The 24,064-nt window shown below is 39.0% G+C and overlaps 1 protein-coding gene across 3 annotated transcripts; it reads right to left on the bottom strand.

The window, feature by feature from the left end:
* Positions 1-91: 91 nt before the first annotated feature.
* Positions 92-23,291, bottom strand: DLGAP5 (DLG associated protein 5). Of its 3 annotated transcripts, none has more exons than XM_054826407.1 (19): positions 23,235-23,291; positions 20,027-20,277; positions 18,516-18,724; positions 17,957-18,049; positions 16,259-16,343; positions 14,066-14,170; positions 12,846-12,916; positions 10,875-11,170; positions 10,333-10,454; positions 10,120-10,249; positions 9,655-9,740; positions 8,908-9,068; positions 7,312-7,404; positions 6,028-6,247; positions 4,620-4,872; positions 4,205-4,262; positions 2,634-2,802; positions 2,174-2,223; positions 92-1,386 (listed from the first exon to the last, which is right to left on the bottom strand). In XM_054826407.1, the coding sequence occupies exons 2-19, from the start codon at positions 20,265-20,267 to the stop codon at positions 1,255-1,257; spliced, it is 2,574 nt and encodes an 857-aa protein (XP_054682382.1). In that variant the 5' UTR covers positions 20,268-20,277; positions 23,235-23,291; the 3' UTR covers positions 92-1,254. The 3 variants fall into 3 exon arrangements, with proteins under 3 accessions (XP_054682382.1, XP_054682383.1, XP_054682384.1); XM_054826408.1 differs by lacking the exon at positions 23,235-23,291 and adding an exon at positions 22,959-23,078; XM_054826409.1 differs by lacking the exon at positions 23,235-23,291 and adding an exon at positions 21,466-21,524.
* Positions 23,292-24,064: the final 773 nt, after the last annotated feature.

Here is a 24,064-nt window from a genome sequence, read left to right as displayed (position 1 = left end):
CAGAGCAGGCAAGTCATTAAAGAGCTATTTTTGCTTGAAACTATCCATATTAACTGAAGTTTAGTAATGAAGAAAGTCAGTACCAGCACAGTAACACCAAGCCACATTAGCTTCCTCTATTTATTTCAGTGTAATTGGTACACAGCTTCCAGGTTAAAACTTCAGTCAGACGCACTCCCCCAGCTGTAGGGGCAATGCTTTCTGCCGAGGGATTTGAATTACCTTTGCTTGGTTTAAAACAAAGGCTAGTGGAAGAATGTGTGTATTACACTAAGGTCACCATTACAAGAAGCCTGGTCAGGTATTTGTTAAAAATGTAACAACTGGAGGCACTCTAATACTACTACTCAGATAAAGAGTATATATAACTGGCGTGCTCCTTATGCATAAATATATTGCAGTCCAGATACGAGAATGCGTAAGGAATAAGATACGAGAAGAGGCTGAGGTTGACATGTCAAGTAATCAGAGAAAGAGGTTAAGAGATTTTCACATGAAAAAGCAGAGACTAGGGTTTGGCTTGAAGGTATTTAAGATATTTGATAGATAACTGTGTCCTTAAAGGAAACCCTAATCAATACCTATTTTAATACCCTGCCAGGAAAAGACACTATCTGACTTTGAAATCCTGGTTCTGAGATAGTTTCTACTATGACAAAGCAAGTGGTTGTTAACACCAGGAAGACTCCCACAGGGAAGACTGACATGCATCAAAGCCTGCCACATCTGATCAGGCAGAGCACGGAACACAGAGCCCAAGGGTGCAGCTGTACCCTCACCGCAGCGAGGGAGTATGACACCGCACTTCGGGGGAGGCGACAGGCCAAGTCTTACCCCTTGCATCAGAAATAGGGCACAGGTACAGCTAGTCTGACAGGCATCTTATAATTCACAAGGTAAGCGTGGTCAGGACAGAAAAGGTTAAAGACGAGTAGTTTTACAACTCAAAGTAGACAGGAAATACATGAAGTTATACAAAAATAAAAATATTTCAGGTTGTAGTCAGAATATGCAAGCGTTGGATACAGCAGGTATAACCAGCGAACACCCCGCTACTAATATACAGCAGAACTTACAGTGCATAATGACTGCACCATAAAACCTTACAAAATATTTTCATAAGTTCCACTACAAAATACTACGGGTATTCATTCACTCAGAACACAGTTCAAGGGTAGCAGACTGTATTCCAGATATACTCTGTGGTTTGGGGGTTTTTTGTGTTAATATAATTTACACATTTTGAATTTTAAGTCACTCGTTCATTTTTTCCCCAGAGGGAGAAAGGGGAGAAAATACAATAAGGTCACTGAATGCTTCAGCTGCTGCAAACTTCTGGGCTTTGCTCTTGACTGGAGTGAAGGGAAGCTCAGCATCCAGCATTGGCTGTGGGAGAAAACACAGTGTGAAGTAAGTGTTTGAGGAACAATCATCTGTTCTGCAAAACAGCACTGCAGTGACACACAAAATAAGCTAATAGCAAATTCTCCTTTCCCTAACGACATCTGTATGAACACCAGGACAACAGTAATTACTGCCAGGCAACCGCTTATGTAGGTTTTGGTGCCTGCCTACTTCAGAGGCCACTTAACCATCACTGGACAAAAACCAGCAGAAAACACTGTTGACGAGGGAACAGGAGAAGCATGCAATTCTCTCGCCTCTCGCTCAGCACTGCAGACACATCGCAGCTTTAGAATAAGCAAAGCACAGGGCTGTCAGGCAGACCTGAAACCTGCAGCGATTCAGTAGATGTAAGTATACTAGAAGTATACTCTAAAAGTTAAAGCTATAAAAAAAAGGGGTGAGACAGACCTGAGAAACTCCAAGAAGAAAGTGGAGGAAAAAGGCCAGGCCATTCACTATGTTAGTAAATATTTACAAGGAAATACACAAGATACAATTTAAAGGATCAATCTGATAAGAATCATACATTATTCTGCTACAAATGTCTCCATTCATCCTACAATCATCATGTGCAATAAATAATAACAGTGTGAGCCTAAGCAGGGAGACAGGAATCGTGGCTTGTATTTATAGTAAGTTATATGAACTGGCTTGGTAACATCTTTGAGTTTAATTTACTTTGTGCAGTAACTGATTCTGCAGGAAAGGTTAACAGTACTGTAACATGCAGATTGTCTTAGTCAAATAAACCTGAAAGTCAACTTACCATATCAAAAGGATTTCTGCCAATGGATGTTAAATCACTACATGAAACATCTGAAAAATAAGAATATTTAGTTTTATTTTCTTTTTAAAGTTAAAAAGTTTGAAGTCTGATGCTGCCAAAGCTGGAAAAAACAGTATCGTTTTCTGCATTTACTGGAAAAACAAACACACACACCTAAACTGTCTGTGTTTACTTCTACTTCAAGCCTCTTATATTAGCTTTCTCCTTCAATTATCACATGGAAACTACACGGAAAAGCCGAGGGGCAGTGTTTGCTTTTGTGCAAGGCATGTTTAAGTCATACGAGCTAAAGGAGGTTTTGCTAACAGCATACATAGATTAACCAAGCTACAATGACAGTGATTTCAAAGAGTGATATTTAGACTATCACATAACTTCAGAATAAACATAAAGCCCCAGCAGCACCACAAACTGTGCTAAGCAGCTTTAAGATCTGCACCTGTTTGGTGTATTTGTGGTTCTCCAGACTGAGCAAAATTAGTCTCTGGGCAGGTCTCCTTTTCCGGACTGCACATGATGATATCTTGTCCTTGTTGTTCTGCAGCAGATAGTTCCATCTCTTCCATACCATCCATTACTTTGAATTCACTGCTGGGATTTTCCAGCACCTGAAAAAGAGGAATTTTAACTGTTCCTTGCCCTCTGAGAAGCTAAGATGTCTGCAGTAGCTATATTTGCTTCCCCGAGAGCCAAAAGGAAAGCATCAGTGGACATGAAGGCAGCACCTATGACAAGGAAGCTCTCTTATTTTCTGTTTTGTCTGCAATAAAAGGAAGCTTGTCGGCTTTTGATGCAGAAAGCACAAAGGTTAAAAGGTAGCCAGGATATTTGACGGATGCGAGTTTACAGAAACCAGCACACGCCTGTTGTCAAACCCAGTCTGTACATCTAATCTGCAGTTTTTATAGACAATTCAGGAGAGACAGAGTTTTAACTCCAGACAACGTACAAAGGACAGGCAGGACAAGGCATGCAGCTTAACACTGTGCTCCGTTTCACATGAAGTATTTCCCAAACGTCCTTGAAAGCTTGAGAATCTCTTCGAGAGTATAAAGGAAGTTCTTCCTCATGAAAGAAGATTTTGAACTTAAAGTGCCAAAAACATTCTGAGGATTTCTCTAGTGAGACTTTACCTGAAGAAAAACTTATCAGCAATACCAAACGTTAAAGATTACCAGAGTTTTCCCCAGAGAGCAGCATCACCAACAAGCAATTTCTCATTTGACAGGGAAAGGAGGAAGTAAAAGGCTTAAGAACAAATTAGTAACCAAGATTATTATTTTTTTTTAATATATATTTTATATATGGGGAGGTGGGGGGAGGAAACGACTGCTGTAATCATACACCGATCCAAGCAGTAACAAATAAAATTAAGACACTCCATTTCCAATGAAAGGTACTAAAAGGATAATTAACTGCAAAGCTTTCACTGAGTAGCACAGGCATCACCTAAACTATGGAGGCTGCATTCCTGGTTTTTTAAGGCTACGCAAACATAGGCATGTCACCAAGTCCTCAGGCATTTCAGGGCATGGATTTTGGAACTCTGATACTTGCTTCAGTAACACTGCTCTTGCTATACCTTTAGGTAACAGCCCAATGCACTGCTGTGGCAGCATAAGGACCCAGAGAGCTAAATACTACTGTTGCCTTTAGTCATGGTCCCCAAATGCAAAAGCATTTTAAAAAATTCATACCAGAAAACAGGTAGTGGACTTCAAAGGAGCACTGCTTGCCCAAGTGACAAGTGTCATCAGAGCAGCCAACGAAAGATAGCTGCCAAGCACCGTCCCCAAACTGCACCAGTCCCTATCTATGCCCATACTGAGAAGGAAAAAGCACCAGCCTGAGGAACACAGAAGATATCTTGATGAGGATTTGATCAGAAATCCAAGTGTCTGGGGCTCATAAAAAGAAATTTTTTTTTTGCTAATAATAATAAAATATTTAAATAAATAATAAAATATTAAATAATAAAATATTCACATACATGAACTATGCATAACTTACCTTAGTTCCCTCTGCTGTGCCAGCAACAGGACAGTGTTCTTCTGCAACTACAGAAGTGCTGAAAGAGAAACCAAAATGTTTTAATTCTTCTCAATCACCTTTTGACTTACCCAACTGATCTTACAACTTGTTCTGCAATTATGCTTGCTTGTTTGGTACTGGCCAGCTATATCAAATTCTCTGGTCAAAAAAAAAAAAAACAAAAACAAAAAAAACCCCACCTTCTACCCCAGCAGTGAAATTACATTTGGGCAAAGCTCTTAATATTTGCTTGAGGGAAGGAAAAGACACAAGGACTTTGCAACCTTTATTGCTGCCAAGTTGAAAGGTAACATTTAATGGGTATTAATTCTTCCAGTTAAAACTATAAAATTATTTGTACAAAGTTAACTAAAAGCTGCCTTAACATGTCTACCTTTGTTCAAGAAAACCACCAGGAAGTTCTTCCAGTGGGGAAGTTTCGTTTCCAGTGGGAAACTGATGCATTTTCAAATTTTGTGCTGGGTGGAAGTCTTTGAGCACTGGTGGTGTTTGGTTTGCAGTTGTATCCTCTGGGTTATGAAGAACAGAAGGAATGTTCTGAAGCAAAGCTCTACTGGATGATCTTGGAGTTGCCAGTTTTTCAGATGTCCGCTGGGAAGATTTGCGAGGTGTGTTTGAAAGCAAGCCTGAAAAAGTGTGTTTAACACTTCATTACTACAGCAGTTTCCAGAAGATGAAATTAACTGTTTGTTTGGATTCTAGCTAGGAACACTATTGCTTTCTGCTTGCTGAATTGTCTTATACAAATATTATATTGAAATCTTATATACACTGCAAGGAGAAATTGAAAAAAGATGACAAGAGTAGGTCAATAAGTTACAATGTTAACTCCAGCTAAGCAATTTAGTAACGACTATCCCTTCACAAAGAACCTGAAATAATAAGACTTGCTGTTCTTATTAAAAAGTCCATCTGGTGAAAGTTGTCATTAATTTCCATCTTTCACAGTAGGTAACTTGAATAGCATTAAAAAGACACAGATTGAGAATTGATTCTTATAACAGATTCTCTGCTAGAGCTTGCTTAAACCCAGTGTTGCTCAAAGTTTTTCAGAAGGTCTCCTCTACTAACAGGAGGCACACGAACAAATTCCTAGTCTTGTGATGACGAAAGAGATCTACACAAAAAAATAAACTGGGAAATTCAAAGTCAATTTATATGCTAGAAATGGGAGAGAAGCAGAATGGCTCCCAAAGAATCAAGGATTACTGAAAATATTGGCTTCACATAGATTGCAATAAGATAGATACTGAAAATAAAGTTATATTTTGAGCACTTGCTCAAAACCCCCTATTAAACAGCTTTTATAGCAGACTGGAATTATGTTACAAATTTGTTGAACATGAATACAGATTACAGATATACTTTATTTGCAGCTTTGAAGACAGCACTGCAAGAGATTTAGTTTAAAAAAAAAAAAATATCCCGATTCCTGTTTTACAAGTAGAGGACATTAGCCTGCCTTGACTTTAAAGTTTGCCAGCTAAGTCTGGGAACAGATTAAAACTTCATTGTTAAACACATGCTGAAAAAACATGAAGCAGCCGCTTTTACTTCTCAAAGCAGAAATTTCTTGTTGCCATAATCACTCAAATCAGTACATTCATGTAGAACAGTTTACTTTGGATCCCTGACGTGATTAACCACTAGTTTAAATATTAATTGTGTCCAGCACTAGAGTTGTATCTATTATAAACAGCATAATTCCTCTCCCCAGTGAGATTGGTTAAACTCTCTTTGATGCTTTCAGGTCACAGAATTCATGATTAAGCTTCACCCACCTGGAAAGGTTTTCACAGGGCTTTCAATTCTGAAAAATCCTGCTTCAAAAACCACTTTTTCTACTTCTGGTAGTTTCTCCTGTTGTGTACAATCAAGAGCTTCATCATTCTTCATTTTATCCCTCATAGCTGCTTTTATAGCAGCAAGCCGGTTTCGGGCAGCAATTCTTCCAGCTGCTCCCAGATTTGGTTTAGATACTCCATTTGGAATAGTCTTTTTCTGAAATTGCAAGAAAGTCTAGGTCACATCTGGAAAGTTTGGACAGAAGCAATTGCACAGAACATCTACAATGATGTAATGACAATATTAAGGATTTTTCATATAGAGTCTGCAGCTCAGAAATACTCTGTACACCTTTTTTTCCTAACAAATCCAGTTAACATTTTTTAAAACAGTGGGATACAGGGACTCCTAGTGGCAGGGAGACAAAGTAACCGCAGGACAGACACCAGTCAGCCAGTGGAATCTCTCCCAGCATTCAAATTTTCAAAGGAACTTTTGCGTCTTGTACCATCTGTAGGGCTCTGACATTTATGGGCGGCTCACATAGACTACATTCCCTCCAGTTTTGTGTGCCTGGAGTTTCCTACGGACCTTCAGATCGTTTTTATGATTAGTTGAGCAGTCTCAAGGAACTAAATGGAGTTTAGGCAATGCAAATGTGACTTGGTATTCAGTCATTAGAAGCAATTATATATTCCAAATCAAAGAGCAGATGAAATAGCTTACATTAAAGCTTATTTTGTAATAAGCAATAACTTATTTTGGACAGTGTCAGAACCATTTGTGCTTAGAGAATTAGTAATATAATGCTACCCATGGTACTGTATTAATGGGACACCATTATGATTTAGCACTCACAGCTCAAAACTGGCAGTCACTGCCAAATTCCTGTGTGGTTTCCTCTTCAGTTAAGTCAGCGCCAATACCAGTGGGCCCAGAGAAAGCCTTCTACATCTGAAGGGTAAATTTCTATTCTAAATTTAACAGACTTGCCTTACTAGCAAAGAGTCTAATGACTCCGAAAGAGGCAACTATCATTACAAACACCAACTAATACAGGTGCACTTGGGAGATGCAAGGGAGAAGGGCGCATCTTGAGAGGAATTTCACTGAATTTTTAAGCGTTAATACCTAAAGAAGCCAGATGAGTCGGGCTTTAGAAGGAACTTCCATTTAAGAAGGACATTCATTAGTGCAATAGCAGCTTACTAGTTATTTTAGATATCTCACACTGTTGTGTCTTAGAGCGTGTCTCCTAAGGCGTCAAGTGCTATTCATACCTTGACAATTGCTTTGCTTGGGACATCAAGTGGTCGCCAGTCATTTTCTTGAAGCTTCTTCAGATTATCAAATTTTTTATTCACATCTTCTATCTATTGGAAATCCCAGAAAAGTCCAGGTTTAATTTGCAAGACTTCTCAGATTCAAAACAGAACAGTGTTTCATAAATCAGGTAACAAATTTAAGCATAGTCATGCATCTAGGTACTTCAACTGATGTTAAGCATTAAATGCTCTCATACAGTTGACACGAAGGTTACGCTAACATTCACAAGCTTTAGATTAGATGACAAGACTGGTATAATTTCTGTAGTTTAAAGGTTAGTAGGGGAAGTACAGAATCATTCAGTAAGTTCTAACATCTAAAATGAAGGAGCTGGTTTACAACCTGTTCTCCTACTGAACTTAAGCACTTTGACAATGGTTGCATGTAAGGAATGCAAAAGGACACATTGCATAAGTCTTTATCCAAACAAGCACGAGTCTTCCATTATGCAGGAAACACGCCATGCAAGCTTGTTTGCTCTTTTAAACTGCTGGCCTGAGCAGCTTCATGATGCAGTCTGCGCTTGTTCGTGACAAACTAGCTCTGCAGCATTACCTCCTCCCTGACCGGCACTCAGTGCAACAGCCTTGTTCTCCTTAGGCTTTGTAAATGAGACACTTGCCTCATTTGCTAGCAAGGCCATACGAGGCTCATGTAGAGCAGAGCTGTCACTCAAGTGACAAGTCCTTTACATCCTCCCTGAAACTCAGAGGACACAAACAAAAAAACAAATGCAAAAAGGGACAGAGTTAGCAATTCTGTCACTCCACGTTTATCTAAGGGAAAAGGTGGGGATGCTCAGGAGATACTTGAGCTGCTCCCAGATACATAGTAAGCATAGGTAACCCTGTGATTCTAGGTACAGGTTCTAGCAAAGTTCCCCTCAGATATCTCTGATGTATAAGCAGGTCAAACCCTTACGCTTTCTGGAGGGAATTCAAAACCTACAACTAGGACCTTAACAATAAATCCATCTTTGCATTTGATTTAACTAGTTACGAGTTCCTTTGTCAAATGCTGATTTACAAATACTGTCAAGACCTATTTTGATCTTTTAGAATATTATATTTCATTCTGAAACCAGTAACAGTATCAAAAGAGAAATAGAGCTGAAGGTTTTCTGCCACCTAAGCTCACCCCTAAATAAGGGTATTGTAGTTTCTGCATTATTCTCAGACTGAAGCATGGAACCCCTACATTTTATGAACTCCCGGAATTTTCCAAAAGCTCTTAGCTTTTGGTCCAGGTAGACGTTGTGACTGTATCCTCACTCCAAACCACAAGAAGACTTGGCTACATGCCTTCATTCCAGAGAAAAACAAGACAGGCCACAAGAAGACACAACAGAAGAACAGGTCCACAAATTATAAATCGTAGTATACCAGCAGACACTATTCACCATTGGAAAGTGTTAAACAGGGACCCACATTTTTACATTAAAAAAAAAAATCAGAACCTGAATATTCAAAAAACAAAAGAATAGTTTCATTCCATTGCTTGTAAATAAACCCATCAACTTTATTCTAGCAGGTTAACATGCAAGTACATACCTGAAAATTAACCATGTCCCAAAATCCATCTAAGTCTGTACACATTGTTTCTTTTTCACCCCGTTTAAATTCACAATTATCCACCAGTCCTTCAAACTGTTTAAACCTTTCTGCTATGAGCAGTCTTGTCTGACCAAGTGTCATGCGAATAAGATCTTTAGCTGATAGCAACAAGAAAACAATAAAGTACATCTTAGAATAATCCATCATTTCACAATTGATTTAAGTATTTGAAGAGTCTGGAATTTGTTTCTTGTTTGAACTACGTTCATCTAATGCAGAGCTGCAATACAATTCAGCTGGAGCACACCTATCTATTGAACTGCTCTCATCTTGCTTCTTTCAAAAAAACGTTACTGTGTCCGTAAATCTTTAAGATAAGCATTGACAAGTCATCTTCATTTTCCCAAATAAGGACACTTATTCTGTGTTAAAACCTAATTTTATTTTAAAAAATCAGCTTGGTTAAAGTTCATACATTTAGATATACTTAAAACTGACAACCGAAAAACTATTTCAATATGCACCGTGTCAACCACTATCATGTCAAGTACTACTCACAAGTTTTAGTATTAGGAGATAAAGCATCCCCCTTTGTCCTGAGGCAGATACAACTCTCAACTTTATCTAATACAACTTTTACTAAGTGGTGTAGACAGTGCTCTTTCACAAATACGTTCAGATACACATACTTCCCTCTGTCCACTGCAGTTACCCCTTCTAATGCCTATTAGGGTTTAGTCTTACCATCCTCTGGAATGTCCAGCTCAAATTTTCCATCCCACTGGAGGCACTGAGACATCAGCCTCTCTGTCTCAGACCGAAGAATGTTTCTAAAAATAAAGAGATATTGGAAAAAAAATCAGGTTTTGGAGAATTCTCCAACTGTTTTCACTACTTGTGACCATGAATGGTTACTACCCTTTTGCTATCAGAGAAGCTACGCTGTCTTCGAGCAGAAGCCACTAGACTGTTTTAGTCTGCTGACTGGCTGAGATGCAATTTCTTTTCTATTGCTTTCAAGTTTGTGTTCCTTCGGACAAAGTCTTAGTGTCCAGAATTTTATATTCTTTACTTGCACTACCAATACAAAAAAGGAGATAGGAACGTGCAGGAACTCAGGTACCAAGCACCATAAGCTAATCTTGTCTCATTACTCATCTTAAGAGCCTTAGAACGGACAACAGGGAAGTGAAACAAATGAAAAGAAACCTGAAATAAGGCACATCGTGCTCTTGCTCTCTTCTGTCATCTGACTTTGTTTCAAGTGCTGTTATATCTGTAGAGACAGGCGTTGTTTCATTTGATCCCTGAATGGAAGTTTTCTTATCTGATTCACTTGCTGAAAAATATGAGAGACATTTGTTCAGAATCTGATGAAAAATAAAAAACATTAGAACAATAAACTAAATGTGAACTTCATACCTTTTTCTCCTTTCAAACTTGTAGTGATGTGCTGTTCTTGAATGCCTCTACCAACAGGTGAATTTTGACTTTTTAAATTAGGCTCTTGTGCCTTAGTTTCACTGGATTTTTCAACTATAGTACTGGAAACAACAACAAAGTAAATTTAGAGTTAAGACACATTGAGAAACTGACATCAAATATTGCCAGATACACAAAAATGCCCCATTTGGTAGGCTCTCTGACATTCAACACTACAGAACACAAGCAATTCCCATTAAAATTAATAAATCTGTGTATAAATATATATGGCACAAGTCCCTGATATATGGAGCTGCTTTACTTTAAAGCATACACAGGATTATAGATTATATAGCTTGTTTTGCTGTTGTATTAAGTCTGCATTTGATTAAGCAACAATAACAACCATGATGACCAGGTATTTCAACAACACAACAGGTTTTTTACACAGGGAATGTCTCTATAGAAGGCTGATGTTTTCTGCACAAAGCATCACAGAGAGGTTTATTTGCATTTGAGGCCATTAGAAGAAAGAATCTTACATTGGAGATTTTGAAAAATCCCAGAAGGCATCAGGCGACAAAAATGCATTTGCCCTAGAAGGAGTCATGGGTGTAACTTTGTAGGTTGCTAATCCGTTTAATGGCTGAAACACAAAGTTTTGAGGTGCAAAAGAGCGCGTTGTGGGTCTGCCCGGTGCAAAATTGTTTTTGTTTTCCGCTGAGGTCTGTTCTTGTTGAAGTTCTGCTAACACAGGATGTTTAGAATCAGCTGCAGAACCTTTCATCACTGGGTCCAGTTGAGCATTTTTATCCACTTCAAGTTTTGAAGGAATTACCTATAACAGCACAAATCGACAAAGCGAAGACTACATTATTCAATCAATAAAAGTGTTTATTATAGGCATGGGCTGAAGTATAACGTGACTGTCTGAAAGCCATCAGGAAGGGAACAGTTTCAGGTAAGTTGCTTTCTGCAATAGCGTATGTGTACAGATGTGAGGATTTACCAATAGCCCCAACTGGTTTTGACACCTGCAAATCATTCCAGCAACAGGGGCAGCACTTCACTACGAGGAATGCAACAATCCACTGAAGGGGCCAAGGTAGCAGAACACCTCGCCTACCAAAACAGTAATTAAAATTAGCAAACACTTGCTCCCATTGCTAGAAAAAAATGCTTTAAGGTGATAAGCTTCTCAAGAGCAGAATTACTGGCTCCAAATTCAACTACGCCTATTGAATTAATCACAGTTTATACACACACTCTAATCCAAAGACCGAAGAAAAAGCTAAAATGAGATGATAGCTGAGGAATGCAGCCAAAGACAAGTGCGGGTAGGACCACAGAATGTCATTAAAAGAGGAGAAAGTGTTAATCAATACGTTGAATCCACATTCCTGTGAGATGAGTGACCAGATAGTCATACAGAACACATTTCTAAGATACCTGTATTGAGATATTGTTAGCTCAAACCAGCCAAAAGAGCTTAGAATGTTTTTCCAGGAAATATGCATCTTCAATCCACTGAAAGTCTTGTTAGACCTTAGATATCCCTGCTTGGAATGTAAGCCTTGAATTCAACTTTTAACACACTTCTGGTAATGAGATGACTGAGTTTACAGCACGAGCTTACCAACTGGCAGCACAAAGCAACTCCTGCCTGTGAAGAGGTACTTATCCAGCGAAGATATAAGTGCCTCTTAACCTCCTGTCAACATTTGTGCATGATTGCATCAGTTTTAATAGAATACTAGAGCACAGCTGCAGTTATGGAAACGAGGGTGGAGATGGGAGACATGGGGGAGACACCAGGTTGAAAGGCAATGGTGGAGTGCAAAGGAGGAGAAAAATAAATGATGATTCTTGCACTGTCAGCGCATGAATGCGTACCCAAATTGTTTGGGAGCCTGGGTTGGAGGGCTACAATGAATTTGCATACTGCTGTCTCTATGTAGAGGTAGAAAAGTTTTGTTACAGCAGTGACACTGAGAACCACCATGACTGCCTTTAATTATATGTCTACCTTGCACAGAATAACATTTCCAGCTTTATTTCTTCGTGGTTCACAACTGAAAAATGCATTTATTTCTCAGCTTCTAGTCTCATATTGCTACCTGAGCATGAAAAGGAAACATTCAGAGTGTGTTTCAAAAAGGAATGAACCACACAAAATTTACAAATGCTAGATAAAAACCAGCAAGGCAGGCCTTTTTTTTTTAACCAGTTAAAACAACAGACATGAGATATGTCATGTAAGAACTTCTTGTCTAATTTAAATCATTATCCAGATCTTGATTAGCAATCAAGTCATCCATATAAGCAAACTACATTTGATCTTAATTTAAAAAATATGGCAATATAAATACATACAGCTTCTTCCCAAAATCTAGCTCGTTAGTGAACTTACACTTGTGTTCAGGCACAGAAGTAATATTTGAGCTACAATTACACTGTTATTGGCTCTTAAATCAGTTTTACTGCTTTTCCACTTCAAATATTAAATGACCTACCTCCATGACATCAGGTTTTACTGCTTTCTTCTGCTTTCCTACATTTGCTGTCTTTCTTTGTGACTGGTTACCTAGAAGGAGAGAAACTTCCAAAGGTCAACAATGCATGTGATTAAGGCAATCTTTCACCAAAAGACTGCCATAAAAAGTCCAGTGGTTAGAGACAGGGAGAAACTATTTTGTTTCTTGAGTGGGAGGTGGCTAGAGGGCAGACACCTAATTTCATTCAAAAGAAAACCTGGCCTAGGATTTAACAGCCTATTAAGAGATCTATCAGCAAAAAAGGAAAACAGATTCATTAAGTCATTAGTCTTTAGATGTTGTCATGTACTAAAAATAAAAGTCACTTTATTTCCTTAAAGGCTGAAGAGATAGCGTCAAGTCAATTTGAGTTCATATTTTTAACTTCTACGTGGCACCGGATTTCTGTTGGTGAATTGAAACTGATACTTTTAAAGCTGTGCTTTCAGCCCAGGGGTTAACTTCTGTCCTATGTAGTACAAGGGACTCTGCAAAACATTCTGGACGATTTCCTGAGAATAAGAATATATACTTAAAATTTTGCGTTCAGTAACCATTAAGCTCCCGTATTCTAGTAAACAGACAAACATGGACAAAGAGAAATTCTGGGCCTGAAGAACATAGGCTCTCATCTCTTCCAGAGGTATCTGTTCCTGATCACAGACTTAATAATCATGTGTCCTTAAACAGTGATACACCAAACTGTCAAATCTTTATCAGTTCTGGTTTTGTTCTTTTGGTTTATAATTACCATATGGATATTGATGCTCCACACTGATGGATTTTATGGGAAACTGTCCAATGTTGGTTTCAACATCTTGATTTAAATATTGCTACAGAGTTCCAGATGAGAGCCTAAGTGATAAAATATTTCGTCCTTTTCTTACGTGACAACTTGGCACCTACTCAAAGAAGGTAGTTACACAGCAGAATGCAGTGTGCTAAGAGAGTTCAGAACAAGCTGCTATGTGTCTCTACAGCACAACAGAGCGCCCAAGGTACAAGCAAGATCCTAAAGACGACAGAGCTTACTATATCATTTAACAATGAGTCCAACAGCAGCATATAAACGTACATATGTTGTTTCCAGTGCTCACTTATCCAGCACTAGATGGTATCTCTTTACAGGACGCTATTCCAAATGCTTACATATCAGGCTTGAGCTACACAAGCAGGACCATACTCACTGCCTCACTTACCAGGAGCAGCAGCAGCCAACGTTGTTTTCAGTGTCTGCCTCGCTGCAGCAGAGGCTGCTCTGGTGATTCTTACATTTGAGGTTGTCTGGACTGCAGTCTGCAACACTGTAAGAAATATTAATTCCAGAGTATTCAAAGCTTAATAAGGAGCTGCACTCAAGTAATATAACTGAAATTTTACATTTTGTAGAAATCAAAAGTGCACTAGCAATTATCAGTTGCATTAGTTTGCCTGAATCAACAGGTTTGGGGGGGGTTTTTTGTCAGTTCAGTGCAAGCAGTGCTAAACACGGAGAGCATAGCTCAGCCTCGGCATCAAGGCAATGCTCTGGAGGATCTTGACTGAAGATGTTTTTGTTGGACAGCAGTACCTCCAGGAACATCAAGGTACCAGTGTGCTAGGTGCCATGTACAAAGCTTAAGGAACCTTTTGCAATGTTCCCTGCAGTCAGAGTCAACAACATCCTCATTTTACAGATGAAGATTTCTAGAGTAATAACTTGCCATGGTTATTTGCACAGCTGGAAGCTTAAGCAAACCGTCTCTGTGTAACAGTGATGCCCTCGTCATTATATGAAAGCATTCTAAGGTCTGAATTTAATGTAATCTGACAAAGTATTCTTAAGATGAATTGCCCCCAAAATATTTTATAAAATATGACAAGGTCATGCACTGTATTACCCATCTTAAATCATTTTCAGCTTTGTATTTTAGTACTGTTTCTAATATCCTTTAATAGCATTCTCCTGCACAGAAAAAATTAACGAGCTTTTTTTTCATATCTTCCCTTTCTACATCTGCCTGAAATCTAGTAGCACCACTTGGTTACTGTTAATGCTATTCATGTTTTTAATGTCAACTGCAATTCTGTGGGAGCTAGAATGACAAGTTGGGAAAAAATTACTAGATAAATAACTGTAACATTTGATTTATGCAAACATTCACTTTCCTAACATTTTTACTAGTGTTTAAATACATATAATGCATATTCTTGATTCAACAAAAGAGGAATAATGAAGTTGAGTGGATGACAATTTTTCAAAAATTAAATGTGTTAATTGTTATATCAACCACTGATAATAGACCTTTTCAGTATTCACTGAAGATACTACTGAAATTTATTCAAATAAAGGTCTGCTGCTTGCTAATTAAATTAGCAATGCAAAAGTCATCTCACGCTGAATTACTGAATAGCTTGCATTAATGTCAATATTCCACATGACTTGGCCTTATCTACTTAAGGCATGGGCATCACTGTGCTATCAAAAAGAATTTCTAATCAAAAGTATTCTACTCCCTGAAAGGTGGCATGGGTTTGGGTTTTTTTTGTCATTGTTGTCTTCTTAAGAAATGTATGTAACTGTCACATAGAAAGTAACAGATACAGAAGGGGCTACTATAAAACATGAAAACGTTAAGATTGTACTTGTCATTTATTGAAGACGACAACCACACATTTACTCAGTTGCGCTAGTGTGCATCAGAAGTTTGGGCTCCTGTCTCCAACATTATATGCTGAGGTGCTTTACCAGTAGGCTATCCTCTTCCAAACCCTTTCCAATGCTGAGTTACACAAGCAGTTTCATTTAGAGATCACAGACAACAGTGTATCTGCTGTACACACACAAGAAAGACTTCACTGAAAGTATTTACAGCTCATACAATCAGCTATTTTTCAGGCTACCCACAATACCAAGGAAAATTTGTATTTCATCTATATCAGCTATTCTTCATCTTTCCAGGTGAAGTCACTTCTGTAATAGCAGCAGCTACAACGTACAATATTCTTCTTTGAGACAGAAAGCTCTGCACAGCTCCAGATGCTAAGGCAGCCAGCAGTCACGCAATTCTGCCTACTGATCTTTTTCTTTTCCCTCTTGTAGGGTGAATAATCAGTAACCAGGACAGCTTTTATGCTGCATTCCACTTCCCCCAGCCTATAGAGGCAACAAGTACATGTGATACCTAGAGCCACATGCCTGATGATCTTCCAGCTGCTGCCCTTGTCCTGGTCAGTAAGAATGGTCGTCCTAAAAACTCCTCCGTGTTTCCTACACCCAAAAACATACAGTGGATCTCTCCCAAAGATGTTCTTCACTTCCCTCCCATAATATCACAACCACTGACTCAGAAAACAAACCAACTAGCAGCGTCCTTTCAGACTCAGAGGTAAGTATCGTACTACTTTCATACCTTTATCTTTTTCAGCTGCTTTGTCTGTACTCATCTGTTTACGTCCTGCTTGTGTAGGGCGCACGCTATGCCCATTGGCACAGACCTACAAGAGAAGATAATTTTTTGTGAAGTATCAGATTTCCAGAAATGAAGCAGCCCAATTTCTTTCCTCGTCTTTCTGTCCTAGGCTCCAGTAAAACAAATGGTCAAAGAATTTGTCACAAAGGACTTTAAAAAGTAAAGAGACATTAAGGATAACTAAACCAGCTCATTTTAGACATGCACTGACATGCATTATCCAAAATTAAGAACTTGTCAGAAAAAGAATGAAGAAAAATATTTAAGAAAGTTTCAGCTCTACTATGAAACTAGATGCCAATTAGTACTGCATCTTTGTACACATTAGGTGCTTTAAAAAACAGTTTTCAGGAAAAAAAAATCAATATTAACTCAGTCATCCCGTCGTAAAGTTATGACTGGAAATCCTTCAAATGCATTAAAGTTTTGTGAGGCAAGATTGACAGATTGAAATTATAACTTCTTTTACAGATTACTGCTGGTGAAATTCCTCAAAAAACCCCTACTTTTTTTATACAAGTAATAGCAGAAGGGACTGCCAAGATTCACAGTAAAAAATATGCCAACATTGAAGTGATTTTACTCTGAATGCTGCTCTAAGCAGTAAAGATTAATCATGGGTGATACCTACAGCAATTGCACCTCAACGAAATACATCTCCACTTATAAGCCTTTAAGGAAAGATTAGATAGAAATTTGTACAAATGCTATATACCAATTTTGACTTTTGCTCAGAGGGTTTACCCATTTATAATACAAAGGACAGTATGGGAAACACAAGGCAAAAAACCTCTTGCTGATAAAATTCCCCAACAAAATAAAGCAGACAGTTCCATGTCCAGCATATTGAAAATAGTAAATTTGGCAATGGTAGTCTTATGTATAGTATATTAAGGTGAGATGAAACATTCTACATTTTTTAAAAACGTACATATAATTTCAACTTTATGACATTAAGATGCCAAATTAGCAAAATAAATAGTATTTCAACAGTTACGTGCACCAGATCTGTCACTGTATAGAGTCTAAGAAGTCAAACTAGTACCACAGTCGGGCTAACTCAATCCCTTCTCTTTAAACAGGCAGATAAATAACGTGGCATGCAATTTAATATGCAATAATATTTTTAAGTTTAACTTTAAAAACAAGTGTTTGTTCCTACTGTAATAAGTTTTTAAGAATCAGTCAGTTTGCTGGGTTGCCTGCAACTTTTTGATGCTAGAATGTGATCTAAGAGAAGAATGAACCGATGTTTTATAATCTGCATTCATGACAGACTTTCAGCATTCAAGAGAGTTCTCCAAGCCAAAACCAGAGTGCAACTTCAGTCTCACTACTACCTCTACTCTTACTTGCAGTCTTTGCTGACTACAATAGTTTGTACTGAAAAAGAAATCTGGAGGATCAGTGCACTTTTCTCTGTACTGACCTACTCAAACTCTCTGTAGTTTGCTTGAGCACAATAAGGTCTATCAGCTTGCTGAAAGCTTTTCTGATCTAATTTGTCTCTCTCACCAGGAAAATCTCCTTAGAGACAGCACTCAACATGTAAGCATACAATTCTGAGTTATGGTCTGAAGGATAATTGCATCCTTCTCTCTAAATTTACTCATTGAAGTTCCTATTAAAAAAACAAACCATAGAGTGCTTAGATGCAGGTGGTATCACGGTTTTTTCTTCTTGGTTCTTGGCCTTTGATCGAGTAATCCTCCCGGAGAAAGCAGGAGCTGCCTGGAAACATCCCCAAGGAAACAAGAGTTAACATAACATCTTCCCCCCCCATCCCCCATCACTGTTAGAGTGAGCTAGAAGCCTAAGCGTGAAAAGCAACACACTCGTGCAAAATGGGTCAAGCGTGTAATCTGAAAAACTTTCAAAGTTTTGACTAAATAGGAACAAGTTACCTAAGTTCTAAAATAACTTAGCTGTTTCGTTTGTGCATGAATCATTCCAGTTTTTGAACTGAGAACAGAGTCATAAATACAAAAATCAACATATCATTAGTACTATTTCCAGCTTTGTTTTAAAAAGTAAGCCAAATTACTCCCTTATTGCTCCTTATTATAAATATTTGTAAAGTATTTACAAAATAAACTGTTTATTTGGCATAAGATACACATAATTTAGTATACAAATAGAAATTTAATATAGTATACTAGATATACTTCATTTAGATACTTCGTATTATTCTTATTACCTTCTCTCTTGGCTTCACTATCACTGGATCTTCAGGTACAAGTGAAAGAAATCCAGGCGCAGTTGGTCTATATAGCCCAACTTTAAACACACCCTTTTTTGCTTTCTCTCTTTGCTCTCTCAGTTTTCGAAGTTCCTTTTCTTCTTTATAGCGCTGGAGCATCTCCTTGCGTTCATTAATTCTCTTGGTGGCTGCATTTGTAGATTGTTCTGAGGCAAAGATGGAAAACAGACACGTTATAAAATCCTGAAGATATTTTTCAGTCAACAATAAGCAAGTCACAAAATCTCAAAAAACTTTTCTGAGATAGAAAAGGAATATACTAAGTCAAAGATCAGAAGACTGGAATCTGTGCCTGCAAGTTTCAATTAAAGCCTTACAATGCAAATACATGTGATCTATTAGCTTGCTAAAAGCTTAAATTCTCGTAATTGTTTGAACCCTTCCCACTAGAATAGTATTCAATAGCAAATTTCAACTTGCAAATACACCTCCCCAAATCTTGCACCTGAGGGATACTGTAAATTCACATCCATTTTACCATGTACAGGCTGTTCCTGCAAGGTTACTAATATTAAAGATAATGCTTTAACTACTTATTTAGTTTATTGGTATCAGTTTTTCTATTCAAACACTTGCAATGTCATAGAAAGCTGAAGTTTAGGTCACCCTTAGATATCAAGTCTGCCTCAAGCTGAGAAAAAATGAGGCACAAGTTATATGAAACAATAAAATCTTAAGATTATGACAAACTGGAATTACAAGTCTATCTGAAAAATTAGTATCCAAAGTTAAAATTTACCGAAGATAATCAAGATATAAATTTCTTAAATTTCATATTTGACATGATTACATAGGGATTGCACTCCTTCCTCCTATAATCTTCTGCTATCAAAATACTAAAGGTGAAAATATTTCAAAAGAAATCTGTTAACATTTTTAAAGATTAACTCAATTCCCTAGGCCATAAGAATCCAAGAGAGCAAGGGAAGCAGAATTCAGTATATATGCAGGCCCTATTTACTGGGAGGAAAGATAAGTCGTCAAAAACTAGCAATTTTAAAAATAAAATTATACCACACATTTACCCATTTATAATTATATTATATATGCAATTATAATACACAATTGCCCATTTCTAGGCATACTTTAAATGCATGACAGACACCAGTTATGTTAGACACGATTTTAGATCAGGGTTTTTCACTTCTTGAACGACAAAGCAATCATTAAGAGACTTCCCATTGAATATTAATAGCAAAATGCATTCTTCCTTTAGCTGCTGCAGACAAATCAGAGCCAAGCCTCAGTCATACCACTGGAGCAGTGAGGAGGATAAAACTGTACTAAGGTTTTATTTTCTTAACCATTAGAAGAACTGGTAGTCATTGTTTTTTAAATCTTAAACCTTTTCTTCAAATTAAGTTGACCACAGTTAGGTTCCTGTGATAATGTTACTAAATCTACTTAAAGACAATTTTAGAAAAGCTTTATAACAAGTCTTTACTTACTCTGTTTTACACTGCTGTTCTCTTGAGAGCACATTTCACTTGTTTCATTTAGTTGGGAAATTCCCTTCTCTTTTGAGAGCTGAACATTGACATCTGCCAATCCAAACTGTCTGCCCTTTTCAAACAACTTGTGCCTGTTCTCCTTTTGAAGCATTGATTTTCTGCGAGCAACTTTTGTTCTAAGGGTTTCTGTACTCAAATCCCTTTTGTATCGGCTGGCAAACTGGGAGGTAGCAGCCATCTTGATGACCCTAGACAAAAAAAATCATGGTTAGGAAAAAAGCTGTCATGTTTTGTTTTCCCTTTTCATTAATTTACATGTTACGAACAAAGAAAGCCCTAGGTTCTTCGTTTCTGCAGGTGTACCAGAGAAAACGCAAATGACAATTTCCGTAATGACTCTTCATTATTTCTCTTTATTTTATGCATTCACTAGTTTGTTAAGTGGTCAACAACTCTGACAGAGAATTAGTTGGGGACGCTGTGTCACTGCCAGGGATTTTCCTGCTGGTCTGTTTTCAACACAGATGTTTTTCACGTTAAGGAGACGAGCAAGTAAATGACAAGGTTGTAGGACAATACTTGGAAGCAACATCGCCACTGAGCGTTTAGATTATACCCTATCTGATGGCAAGGCATTTTTGTTGTGCATCAGAGTACTTGGCACCATTTCCCAACTGAGTTTCCAGGATGCAACTGCAATACAATAGCATTTATTTCAAGCAGGATTTATCCCTACTTTTTTAACCTGAGGAAGAATTGATGCAAACGTCTGTGCATGCTGTAAAAAGCTCCATTCCCTGCATCTCGCTGAAGCCTGTCTTATCGAGGCTTTTTTATTCTGTCTTCTTGGAGAGAGGTCAGGACTAGTTCTTGCAATGAGTCTTACTCCATCTGCCATCTCAGCCGGAGTCTTTTAGAAATCTCATCTTCCATTACTTACAGAAAACAGCTTTACAGTAGGGAGGGTTATAGAACTAAACTAAATAGCCAATAGTTATTCATTTACCAGTAAATTGGTCATTTACTGAGGTCCTTAATTTCAAGATAGCAAGCTTTGATCAAGCTAAAGGACTCATCAGTGAACTAGACTGATCAGCCTTAACTATGAGTGTACAGGGTTTCTTAAAGTCAATTCCCCCACTCCTCCATTTTCTACCAGTATCTCAAGCCAAAAACACCACCAGCAGCTTAACTGAAAAACCCAAATGTCAGAAGAGTACCAAAATAAACAGAAAGAGTACAGAAATAAATAACAACGTACTCTTAAACTGTATATACTTATGGAAAAGGCAAGCAAGGAGAGAACCAGAACTATCTTAAGAAGGAATACAGACAAAGTCTGTTCAGATACCACCATTGCTAGCAGCAGCAGCTCCTCGTGCCCCACTTTATGGCAGTATTCACGTAGTGAGTGACTTGCATAGCACCAACAGTACCTGCACAACCATCTGGAAGTGCTCGGAATAGATACTGGAGATAACGTATGAGTCAGAAATCTAAATGGGTATATTTCACTTCTTTTTTTCCAATACATTCGGTGTTGCAGGAGAGCAAAATGGTCAATGGAAATGTTAACGAGCAAACGGGAATAAAAAGCAAAACTCAGCTTAAAGCACTCAAATCAGAGACCAGATCTTTTCAACATAATGCTGGAAGAGCTGGTGCACATCAGTGCCACCTGATTTATGAATACCTTACATTTCATCCTGCATCTTACATTCCAACTTTCAGAAATCGATTAAAGATGCCAGTTAAAAATGACTGCAAATGATCTGACTAACTCTACTGTAGTTCATAGGTCATATTTACCTTACTTTACATGTAAATGATTAAGGAAGGTTAGTTCAGAAGCATCTCCAATAATCATCTTTGGATTGATATTGTTGGCAATTCCCAGAGTGTTATGGAAAAACGTGAAGAAAACAGTAGCAATATATCCCTACTATCTACATCCTAGAAGGAGCACACTTTTTGAATCCAGTGGGTAAAAATAATTTCTAAAAGCAGCAGCTAGCATCAAGTCTATACACTCATGCTCTGTAGACTTGCAGGACAAATTCCCTGGGACTCCTTTAACATGCTCTTTAAGTACAGCCACAGTCCTTTCAGAGTGCATAAGCAATTTTTAATTCAGTGCCTTAATGGAAGGTAACACTCTATCCACAGACTGTACATTGTTATCTGTCAGGCAAGGTTACAGAAACCTGCATTTGCCTTAAACACTGATAAATATTTAACACATTTAAAGGATTTTTATGCTCTACCTTCTACTTTGAACAGTATTTTCCTAGTTACTGTAGTATAAGTCCACTTAAGGCCTCCTCCCATGAATAAGCCTCAAGAGCAAGTGATCTACATTTCAGTAAGTAATTGCAGAAGAATTCATCTGAAACTTGATGAAGGCAAATATAACATAAGCAGAGATACAGAGAGAGCTTCCCACAAAGGTATTATCAACTCACATCCCAGGCCAGCAAAAGCAATACAAGAGATTACCTATGATCTCTTTGGGATCATTAAAAATGTATGGCATGCTCAATGTCCTAAACACCTCTTTAGGACAAAAATACTTGTCTCTGTTTTTTTTCCAGATTATGGTTTCTGAGTAGAACTTTGCCCAAATAGGAGTCTAGAAGAATTTAAATTGGCATAGATTCAAGTAAAGGCTAGTAGCAGGAAAGGAACAAAGGGCTTACGCAAAAGACTTGGGACTGGCTAGCATATACTACCAAAATTAAAGTTTATAGGATAGATTTTTATAAAAGAACACTAAGGGAAAAGAATCACTCTTGACCAGTAACGCCACAAGAACCAAAGGAGTAATACAGATAGAAAAAACTTTTAGGTACCCAGTTACCATTTTCAGGCCGAATACCGACAAAGTAGAGCAAGAACTGCAAACATCGCTATTTTTAAAGCGGGAACCCACCAAGCTTAGGACTGAATGAGGCCTGGACTCAATGGTTTCGAGCAGGGGGCCCAGGGGTCACGATGAACTGAACACCATCTTCCAGTCCCCTGCTCCCCATCGCGGCTCTCAAGGGCCGCCACAGGTTTGGCCCCTCAGCCCCTTCCCCGCCACCACCTCGCCATGTTTTCGGGCCAGCTCAGAGAACAGGCACCGCTGCCAGGCCCCCAGGACGAGAACGCCCGCCCGGAGCCCGCTACTGGGCCCGTCCCCGCTTCCCCCCGAACCCCGCCGTACCTGTACCAGCCCCACCACACCGATCACCTCAACCCCCGCAGTGCGGCCCGCCTCGGCTCACTTTCAAATCTCACCTTGCAACGCTCATTGGTCAGCCCCGTCCCGCCCGCAGGCTCTCATTGGCCCGCTCACGGCCGACCGTTGATGGGGCAGAGCCGAAATCCCGGAGCGGGCGCCACGCTTGATGGTTATTGGCTGCGCTGAGCATTTCCCCTATCGCACTTGCCGCTCATTGGCCGGCGGGGTGAGGGAGGCGAGGTCTCCCCTTAGCGTTCCGCCCGCCGCGGGGGTGCCGCTCTAAGATGGCGGAGCCGGTTACCTGGCAATGGGGTGAGGGGCTCAGGCTGCAGCCTGGGGTGCGGTGCCGTGCCGTGCCCTCGGGCCCCACAGGGACTCGGGGGACAGGGTGAAGGGCCCGCGGGCCTCGCACCGCCCTCCCAGCGCCCAGGCAGGCGTATGTCGGTACGTCAGTGACCTCGCTGTGCCGCCTTCTAAGGAACCGAAGCCAGGTTTCCACAGGGTTTAAGCGGCCTGGGAGTCGTGCCGAGGTTTGCTGCCCCTTTATCCCCTCCTGTATTTGCATCGTACCGTCCCTGCGGTTTGCTGGGGGCCGATTGTGTTTAATGCGATTCTCATTTGCCAGACAGTTTGTTCTGCGTTTGCTTATCAATAGGTGCAAAATAAAAATGTCAAAATTCTAAGAGACCGGCCGCTTGGTGGCACTGCAAAAATGCAACCGGCGTTTGAGCAAAGAGCGTTGCCAAACAGGAAACTGCTGAGCAGCAGGCATGATGGTCAAACGGTGGAGGACAACTGTATGTTGCAAACAG

This window comes from Grus americana, chromosome 5 (assembly GCF_028858705.1).
Source record: "Grus americana isolate bGruAme1 chromosome 5, bGruAme1.mat, whole genome shotgun sequence".
NCBI lineage: Eukaryota > Metazoa > Chordata > Aves > Gruiformes > Gruidae > Grus > Grus americana.
Note: the sequence above shows the minus strand (reverse complement) of the source record. Positions and strands in the feature narration are given on the sequence as shown.